The sequence below is a fragment of the Oryx dammah genome, unplaced genomic scaffold, assembly GCF_014754425.2.
Source record: "Oryx dammah isolate SB20612 unplaced genomic scaffold, SCBI_Odam_1.1 HiC_scaffold_27, whole genome shotgun sequence".
Taxonomy (NCBI): Eukaryota; Metazoa; Chordata; class Mammalia; order Artiodactyla; family Bovidae; genus Oryx; species Oryx dammah.
The window spans coordinates 6898577-6908926 of record NW_024070211.1 but is presented as its reverse complement, the minus strand read 5'-3'; the positions used below and the strand labels follow the sequence as shown (position 1 = coordinate 6908926).

Sequence of the window (10350 nt, the reverse complement as noted above, 5' to 3'; positions counted from 1 at the left end):
ATTCTTTTTTATCTCCAAATGACCCAAGTGACAGAGAGAGCCTGTGGTAGAGTGAGTACTATCCTTAGTGCATCAAGAATAATGTTTGCATTCTGGTTTTCAGACTGCATGTTTAGAAATTCTGAGGCTTGACAGGCTTGGTGGTGGCAGACTTTCCCCAGGACAGGCTGGAGAAACAGGCTAATAACTGTGTGGGCCGATTCAGAGGAATTCTCTCAAAAGGATCAAATTCAACACTAATTCCCATTATCAAGTGTTTCTATTTTCTGCAAGGGAGAAAATACTATTTCGAATCTCTTTTAAGATACTTAAGCCCAACTGGTGTTCAGATCAGTTCAGTTGCTCAGTCGTGTCCGACTCTTTGCGACCCCATGAATTGCAGCACGCCAGGCCTGCCTGTCCATCACCAACTCTCACAGTTCACTCAAACTCACGTCCATCGAGTCAGTGATGCCATCCAGCCATCTCATCCTCTGCAGTTCCCTTCTCCTCCTGCCCCCAATCCCTCCCAGCATCAGAGTCTTTTCCAATGAGTCAACTCTTCCCATGAGGTGGCAAAAGTACTGGAATTTCAGCTCTAGCATCATTCCTTCCAAAGAACACCCAGGGCTGATCTGCTTTAGAATGGACTGGTTGGATCTCCTTGCAGTCCAAGGGACTCTCAAGAGTCTTCTCCAACATCACAGTTCAAAAGCATCAATTCTTTGGCACTCAGCTTTCTTCACAGTCCAACTCTCACATACATATATGACCAATGGAAAAACCATAGCCTTGACTAGACAGACCTTTGTTGGCAAAGTAATGTCTCTGCTTTTGAATATGCTATCTAGGTTGCTCATAACTTTCCTTCCAAGGAGTAAGCGTCTTTTAATTTCATGGCTGCAGTCACCATCTGCAGTGATTCTGGAGCCCAAAAAATAAAAGTCTGACACTATTTCCACTGTTTCCCCATCTATTTCCCATGAAGTGATGGGACCAGAGGCCATGATCTTCGTTTTCTGAATGTTGAGCTTTAAGCCAACTTTTTCACTCTCCTCTTTCACTTTCATCAAGAGGCTTTTTAGCTCTTCACTTTCTGCCATAAGGGTGGTGTCATCTGCATATCTGAGATTATTGATATTTCTCTCAGCAATCTTGATTCCAGCTTGTGCTTCTTTCAGCCCAGAGTTTCTCATGATGTACTCTGCATATAAGTTAAATAAGCAGGGTGACAATATACAGCCTTGATGTACAACTGACTTTCAAAACTTAAGTCCACCTTGGGTCCACCTTCAGACTGTATCTGCTGCTCACTTAATTTCCTCACCATCATTTCTTCTGATGAACTCAAGAATCTGTTCTCCCTTATTTTTGTAAACCACCCCACAAGTTACTTCCTTACATGAGAAATGAAATGTAAGGGTTTTAACCTCAGCTTCTTTACAAAATGTGGGTTAGTGGGTATAGGAGTGTTTTTACCCTACTATACAGAATGTGGCCTGACCTTTCCTGGAGACACTAATCTAGTGTTGATACAGCTGTGGCACTTATGATCTACCTAGTCCAAAATAACAAGAGATTTCAAAATTTCATACAGTTCTCAACAAAGGTTTCATAATTACTACTAAGAACACAAAAGAATATATAAACATTAAGTCTGGCAAGGATTTATTAGGAAGCTTATTAGTCACAGTGAATAAAAAGCCATGAACAGAAGAACTGAGATCTCCAAATTCTGCCAATGGGCTTACAACACTAGTTAAAAGCTGATAAACATTAAGGATGTCCCAAAGAGAAGCATATCAAAGTCCCAATCTTACCCTGACCAGGATACCCACACAGAAACAATGCCCTCCTCAGACTGCTTACCTGGGCAACAGGAAAAAAAGACCCTCCCAAGCTATTAAGCAACATCAGGAGATTTCTGCTCTTCAAGCTATAACACGGGACACTGGTGCATGACAGACAACTCCAAGCTGGGCAACTTGACAAGAATGTTGAAAGATGACAGGGAGAAGGAGCAAGCAGGGACAAGTATTTCTAGCTGGAGACCCTCCTGATGGTTAATACAAACACAATGCTGAGGCTTCAGAAAGTTTACTGCAGCCCAGGAATAGTTTCCATTTTAAAAACAAGTCACACAATAATCCTGCCACAAAGCAACAAGACACTTGGGATCCCATGGCCACATAAACTGGGAAGGCAGGCATTATCCACGGCTGCCAGGTACTGACCGGCCCAAGACCCGATTTCTGTAGGGCCCTAGAGAACCACGATTGTTCCTTGGCACCCACACAACCCTTCCTGGGGGTGTGGTGTCTTCCATAGGCCAGGTTTCTGCAGCAAGCCCCAAAGACAAAGCTTGGTAGAGGCTGTGGCAGCCAACTCTCTTTGGAGCCCCTCTCTCTTTGTCCTTCCCAACAGGATGTCATACTTCTTCACCAACACAACACCTCTGTGGGAGTCTTGGCCAGCCCTTAGGAAATAAAGTGTGTCTGTGGGGTAACCTGATGGACCTTGTGGTCAGCTGGGTTGGCTGATGCTTCATAATTGCAGATGGTCACCTCATGTCGGCGAAGCTGCAAGAAAAGAGGCTGGGTCAGCTGGCCACTTCCCAGACCACACACTGGAGTAGTCCTTATTCAGGTTCATTTCTAGACATCATCCTCTAATTTCATCCCATTCGGATGCTTTTCATCCTGAGAAGCCTGCACTGTGTGCTCAGTTGCATCTGACTCTCTGAGACCCTATGGACTGCATCATCCCACCAGGCTCCTCTGTCCATGGGATTTCCCAGGCAGAATACTGGAGTGGGTTGCCATTTCCTCCTCCAGGGGATCTTCCTGACTCAAGGATTGAACTCACGTCTCCTGAAGCTCCTACATTGGCAGGTGATTCTTTACCACTGAGCCACCCGGGAAGCCCATGAGAAGCCTGGATAAGATCAAATCAATGATTCACCCTGTAACTTAGAAGATTCATTTCTTCACTATAATGGAGGCACCATGAGAAGAACTTGTCTACCTTGTTTACCACCCTATCTCTGGTGCCTGGAACAAGAAAAGTTATTAACAATGTTAAATCAAGGAAAGAATTTTAAGGTGAAAAACGAAATTGACATCAACTGTATTATTTCAACCCCCTTAAAATTCCTATAGCCTGTCAAATGAGATAGTTTACAGTGATGAAACCATGAAATATTATAGAGACTCAAAGTAATCAATGTCTCACTTGCTCGCTGTTTTTCCTTTCCTTCAAGCTCCTACTAACACAGCCTATAGCTACAAACACACTGTGCACATCATGGAAGGGCGAGAACACTTCCAGCACCAGCTTACCTCAGTCCATTCTCCTCGCAAGCCAATATAAAAGACCTTCGTGGTATCAGCTCCGAAGTTTTTTGAAATATGAATTGAGAGATGGTAGACATTTGAAAAACGAGAAATTCTAGAGGATGAAGGAGTAGAAAGACAAGACAACAATTAGAGGTCAGTGAGCCTGCTCACCACCATGTTAAAAATGTCAATTTCAGCTCCATCTTGTGGTAGAACCCAGGCAAATGTCAGAGAATAATCTTGGGGTCTTACGTCTCATTCTTCTCCTCTGGACAAGCAATTAATACTGTGAACATTTACTGAAATTGGCCAGATCTTGTCCAAGGCAATAGGGACGAAAAATAATCAATACTGCCCCCACTGTGCGGCTACACAGGGATTTGAAAGCAAGCTCAAAAAAGAGAGAAATCAGTGAAGAGATATGTGGTCACATGTAACTTGGCTGCTGTAAGCCCACTATGCAAAGAGCAATTCTGAAAACATTTTTCCTAAGACCAAGCTAGGAGCTCATTCAGATCTGTCTATTGATTCCAGGTTAACAAGTCTGTGGCTTGCACTGAAACTCTGCTAAAATTTGACCAAGCCTAGGATCAGGACTCTCCACTGTTTTAACTTGTTTCTGATGCTAAGATAGCAGAAGACCAGCCAAAACCAAATTGCAAGCCCAGTAAGCGCTAATGCACAGATGCTCTCTGCAAACAAGGGAGTGCCTGCTATTCTCAGGAAAAGCCAGAGAGTGGAAAAGAGGCCCAGTGCTTACTTTGTAGCATACTCTAATTCCCCTGTAAGATCCCGGTTCAGACTAAAGGTCTGATCTGGCTCCCTGTCTGTATCATCAAAGGACATCTGTGGAATGTTCTTGTACCTGAGAAAGGAAAGGGGAGAAAAATCGAGAAATGCGCATTATCACATTTTTCAGGTTCTCAAAACTTCCTACTGATTCCCCTCAGTTCTATCAAAAGGAGATAAAATTTTAGAAATGACATTTTACTGGCATTTATACATAAATATCTTTAACCCAGCAAGAAAAGAGCTGAGAACCGCAACACAAGCCAATAATATCTGAGTGGGTTAGGATCACATGAGAAGCAGAACACAAAGAGACAGCTCAAACTGGTCACAGGCAGCAAACGCACGGAGAAAATAAGCAACTCAGCACATTCGGACCAAGCTGAGGACGTTAAACAAAACAGCTTACTCGTGGTGAGAAAAATACTTTGGCAGAAACATACTAAATACAGTTAAGAGATAAGATCAGGTAACCCAACATTCAATCTTTTCTCTGTCTAAAATTACCCTATATACCGAGTCACCTTCAGTTCAGTTCAGTTCAGTCTTAAAAAAAATACAACCAGGGGATTTCCATTCTGAAAAGGGTATAAAAGGCCATCAACTCACAATGGGCTTTGGAAAGTCAAGTAAAACTGCTAATGAGGAAAAAAAAATTTTTTTCAAAGACTGGTCTTTTAAGTCTCCTCTATAACTCACAAAGTCTAAAAGACTGAGCCATACACCTCAATCTCTAGAGTGTTTTATTAACACATCCACATGGGATGGGTCTAGATATCAGCTAGAGCAAAACACATGTAATATAAGAAAGCAAATGTTTGCTTCAAAGTGTTTCTAAGAATGATGCACAGCATAGTACTACTACCAACAGTAAGCATATATGAGCAGCATTATGGGAGGCAATGCTCTGAAGCCAGACTTCCTAAGTTTAAAGCCTGAGTCACAGACCGGCTCTGTAATTTTGGGCAAGTGATTTAACCTCTCTCTTAGTTCCTCTTCTGTAAAATGGGATTAGTGACAGTGCATATCCCATACAGCTGATGTGGATGTTAAACTGAACCAATTTTAAGAGACACACTTGTTAAAAATTTCTACTATTGAAAATTTCAAACACATACAAAAATAAAGAGAAATATAATGAACCTCCATATACTTATTACTAAGTTTTAATAACCAACATTATGCCAATTTTGCCTATCACCCCCATTTTGTGTGTGCTTGATCCTTTTTTGGGGGGAGGGGTAAACTGTCAAATGATTGTTTTTTGGTGGGGCTTTTTTGTTCTTGTTGTTTTTTCCAACTTATTTATTTTGGCTTCACTAAATGGCATGTGGGAATCTTAGTTCCCTGACCAGGGATCAAACCCATGGCCCATGCAGTGGAAGTACCGACTCTTAACCACTGGACCACCAAGAAAATCCCTATGCTTGACATTTTAAAGCAATCCCAAACATATCATTTCACTCATAAATATTTTTGTATATATCTTTATAGAGTAAGGACTTCTTAAAAAACCTGTGATCAGTTCAGTTCAGTTGCTCAGTCGTGTCCGACTCTTTGTGACCCCATGAACTGCAGCACGCCAGGCCTCCTTGTCCATCACCAACTCTCAGAGTTCACTCAAACTCACGTCCATCAAGTCAGTAATGCCATCCAGCCATCTCATCCTCTGCAGTACCCTTCTCCTCCTGCCCCCAATCCCTCCCAGCATCAGAGTCTTTTCCAATGAGTCAACTCTTTGCATGAGGTGGCCAAAGTACTGGAGTTTCAGCTCTAGCATCATTCCTTCCAAAGAATACCCAGGACTGATCTCCTTCAGAATGGACTAGTGGGATATCCTTGCAGTCCAAGGGACTCTCAAGAGTCTTCTCCAACACCACAGTTCAAAAGCATCAATTCTTTGGCGCTCAGCTTTCTTCACAGTCCAACTCTCACATCCATACATGACCACTGGAAAAACCATAGCTTTAACTAGACGAACCTTTTCTTGGCAAAGTAATGTCTCTGCTTTTGAATATGCTATCTAGGTTGCTCATAACTTTCCTTCCAAGGAGTAAGCGTCTTTTAATTTCATGGCTGCCATTACCATCTGCAGTGATTACTATTTTATAATTAACAGTTTAACAATTAGCAATAATTCTTTAATATCATCTAACAACTAGTCTGTGTTCAAATTTCACTGATTTAAGTCTGAATTTAACTTTTCTAGATGTGTCAATGACATGTCATAGTTGAACAGATGCTATGTATTTCTTTATCATTGATTCACAAAATAATGCTGCATTTTATAATCAATGATATCTTAGATTTAATAAAGTACAAAGTGCTTAAAAATGGAGGGCTATGTAAGTATTTGCACCTGGGGTGCAAAACTGGGGATATACTAGGCAATTCCCTGGTGGTCCAGTGGTTAGGATTCTGCACTTTCACTGCCAAAGGCCTGGGTTCAATCCCTGATCTGGGAACTAAGATCCCACAAGCTGTGCAATGGAGCCCCCAAAATACCCACACACACCAGAAACAAAACTGGGCACATACTACCTCCCAGATTTCTTCTAAGCTCTTCATATGTTACAGCTCATTTCTCTCCACAATCTTAAGAGGTTCTGACTATTACCATTTTACAATGAAAAAATTGAGATATAGAAAAAAGTATACTGCCCAAAGTCATGCAGCTAGCAAGTGGTGCAGCCAGAATCTGAACGCCAGTTTATTCCAGAGCCCACTCTTAAGCAGAATGCAGCACGGATGTCTAGTCTTATCCAGCCAATCCATCTCCCAAGTAAGTGCGTCTCAAAAAGCATCAACTCAAACCTACTTCATTTCCTTAAAATCATTAAATATTTGGGTTTGCTTGCCAATTCATGTTTCTAACATTCAAAAATAAGTTCCATTTCTTAAATCTTTCACTTAAATCGATCGATTTTTCAGAAGAACTTCTTAAGTAAAGTTCTTCTGATTTCTGTTTCTCCAGCACAAGTGGTGTCCCCCTTCTTCTAGAAAGGCTGCAGTGAAATAAGGCAGCTTGTCAGAAAGGGAGTACTAGCTCTGTTATCAACCAATTTAGTGTTATAACGAGGTATACGTGTGTGTATACCTCATCTGCTCAGTCCTGTCTGACTCTTTGTGACGCCATGGACTGTATCCCACCGGGCTCCTCTATCCATGGAATTTTCCAGTCAAGAATACTGGAGTGGGTTGCCATTTGCTACTCTAGAGGGATCCTCCCAACCCAGGGATTAAACCAATGCGTCTGCTGCACTGGCAGGCAGATTCTTTACCACTATGCCACGTGGGAAGCTGCTACAAGAGATATATTGACCTTTGCTAACTAAAGGCCATGCAAACTCAGCTGGAGTTATTCCATCTCAACAAAACACACAGAAAGATTGTAATTGTCTAAAACGGAAGGGAAAACGTTGAAGCTAACCCCAAGAGTAGAGTCCTTAAAGATAATTTGAGATGTGCAGCTGGGTTATTAAGAAAATTGCAAAGTCATCAACAGTTGGCATTTAGAGGATGCTCTCTGAATGAATGGTGCCACAACAAGTACTTTGAAGAGAGACAAGCTGCTGGTCCAAAAGATAGCTAATCTAAAAATGTCGTTAATTCAGGAAGAGATTAGTGTATTCTGATGCAGAACAAATATACAACTTTTTTTTTTAAGAGGAGAAGGGGATATTTAACCCAGTAAAAAGAAAAAATTTTGCCAATCTGGAATAAAGTGCTATCAGTGACCAGAGAAAAAGGGACAGAAGCTTCTCGAGGGCCAAGACCCTTGCCACTTACAGTCTCATCTCAGAGGGGTGTGAGTCATCATCTTCTCCCATTATAATGATGCCTTTTAGCTTGACATTGCCTGTAAATCTGCCAGAATGCAAAAAAAGAGGGTTGTCAACCTGGGTTAGAGTCTCTGCTGAGCTGTGTGACCCTGGGGGCAAGACCCTTCCCCTTTCTGGGCTTCAGTATACTCACGTGTCAGACTTGTACTAAATAATTTCTAAGATCCTGTCTGCCTCTGGCATTTTGCCGTTACCTTGACCTCTCAGTTATGTTTTAACAAATGTGTCTTTTTTTGCACCAGGAAAAGTTTTGATCCTTTCCTGCTCACACACCCACCTCAGTAACTTAGCCCATTTCTAGAAACAGATGTGTGCTCTCGATATAACCACTGAATGAATCCTGATAAGGCAACTGGGTTCAGCCTATTTAGCCTGAGGCAAGCACCAAGGAGATACTTACGGAATATTAAACAGAAGCTCTTCATCTGCATCACTTTCAACAAACTGGATGGGGAGAGGGAGGAGAGAGCAACAAATATTTGCTGAGCGCCCACAGTTTCAGGCATTTTCCACCGTTTTACAACTGGAGTGCAATGCAAAGAGTCAACCTCCCTCTGTTCTCCAGCACATACTAAATTCCAGGGCCAACTAGTCTCCTGAAATTGTGTGCAGAGATCTGTACCTGTGCGGTCCACAGCTTTCAAATGGCTCTGCAACCCCACAATGGTAAATGCTCTAGATAGGATCACGTGCTTCATCTCCCAAAGACTGGTCTTTGGTCTTCATCAGGTGGTTAAGTTGATCAGGCAGCCATCGGGGCCAGTGGTCAAACGGCAGGGAACACGCCCTCGTGGACATGCTCCCTCACCAACCCCTTCCTAATCCCTGGAACTGCACGCTGGCCGTGTGAAAGCAAAGCGGCCCCCCCACCCCGTCTCTGGGCCTCAGTTCCCCGACCTGCAAGATGGGGAGATTCAACCCTGTTCGCCTCTCAAAGCGCTGGAAGGAGAGGGGCACGGGAAGGCGCCTGGCAATCGGGCTGCGGTTATTTTTAACTTCAGGAACTAGGCTGACAGAGCAGCCGGGTAGCCTGAGGCCCCGCGTAGGTCCCTGCCTCGCCTCGGCCGCCCGCCCAGGCCCCCGAAACCCCACCTTGGAGCGGTCCGTCCGCTCCTCCCACGGCTTGAAGACGCCGCGGCCGCTGCCCTCGCGGCTCTCGTTGAGGCACTGCAGCCGCTCCAGGTCGATGCGTAGGTACAGGCCGTAGGCCAGGCCGCGCTGCTCGGGCGGCTCCTCCCGTTCTGCGGCGCAGCGGCAGCCGCCCCCGCCGTGGCTGTGACCGTGCGACATGGCGACGCCACCGCCCGCGAGTCCCCTCGGCCCTGCAGCCGCAGCCGCCGCCGCCGCTCCCCGCGACTCGCTCTTTTCGCTCTGGCCGCCAAGCGCTCCGCCGCCGCCGCGTCGTAGACGGCGCCCCTGTGCGGCGCATGCGCGTGGGAGAGAAGAGGGCGGGGCTTGGAAAGGGCGGGGCTCGGAGAGGATGGACCTTCGCTTAAAGCGCTTCCCAAGCCTGGGAAATTCACGTTGACTCTTTTCAGTCCTGAAGATGGATGCTATTGCTCTCCCAGCTTCACAGATGTGGAAACTTGAGGGGGGGGGGGGGCGGGGGGGGAAAGCAGAGAGATTACGCTGGTGTTCCGAATAAATGGTGAGGTCGGGTTTCGAATCCTCCTCCTCCTTAGGCTACAATCTGTTCTATTTTCGCTTTACCCACCAGCGTTTTTTGGAGGAGCTGGTGATGGCAGTGATAAGGCCCTGAAGAGTAGGGAACACAACGTTATCACTGTCTCACATGTGCAGACTTAGGCGCTTAGAGCTCACGAACCTACATGGTCCCTTTCCTCACAGTGGGCTTCGCGTTGGAGACCACAAGCTTTATAGACGGCTGAATCTGAAACAAGTCCCGGGTCTGTTATTGACCTTGTAACAGCCTAAGTCACGTTCCCCATCCTGAGACTTCGATCCTCGTCTGTAAAGTGGCAAGAGTAATATCTGATTCATACGATCACAGTGAGCATTAAATGAAATACCGCACTTCAAGAACTCAGCGCAGTTGCTGACACATGGTAAGAATTCAGTAGTCGAGTCAAATCTTGGTTCAAATCCAAGCTCTACCACTTACCAGCTGTGGGGCCTGGGACAATTAATTTAACATCTCTGAATCTCAGTTTACCCTCTGTGAAGTTAAAGGATTGGACTAGATGACCTTTAAGTCCCCTCCTCATATGACATTTCAGAGCAGTTTTTTCAAACAGCTAGTTATGACCCATTCGGAGAAGGCAATGGCAACCCACTCCAGTACTCTTGCCTGGAAAATACCATGGATGGAGGAGCCTGGTGGGCTGCAACTGCGTTCGCTAAGAGTTGGGCAGGACTGAGCGACTTCACTTTCACTTTTCACTTTC

General features: G+C 44.6%; 1 protein-coding gene across 1 annotated transcript; it reads right to left on the bottom strand.

The window, feature by feature from the left end:
* Positions 1 to 1624: 1624 nt before the first annotated feature.
* Positions 1625 to 9447, bottom strand: PITHD1 (PITH domain containing 1). Its single transcript, XM_040229681.1, has 6 exons — positions 9038 to 9447; positions 8346 to 8389; positions 7893 to 7970; positions 4075 to 4179; positions 3318 to 3426; positions 1625 to 2558 (listed from the first exon to the last, which is right to left on the bottom strand). Exons 1-6 carry the CDS (start codon positions 9233 to 9235, stop codon positions 2457 to 2459), a joined length of 636 nt encoding a protein of 211 aa, XP_040085615.1. The 5' UTR covers positions 9236 to 9447; the 3' UTR covers positions 1625 to 2456.
* Positions 9448 to 10350: the final 903 nt, after the last annotated feature.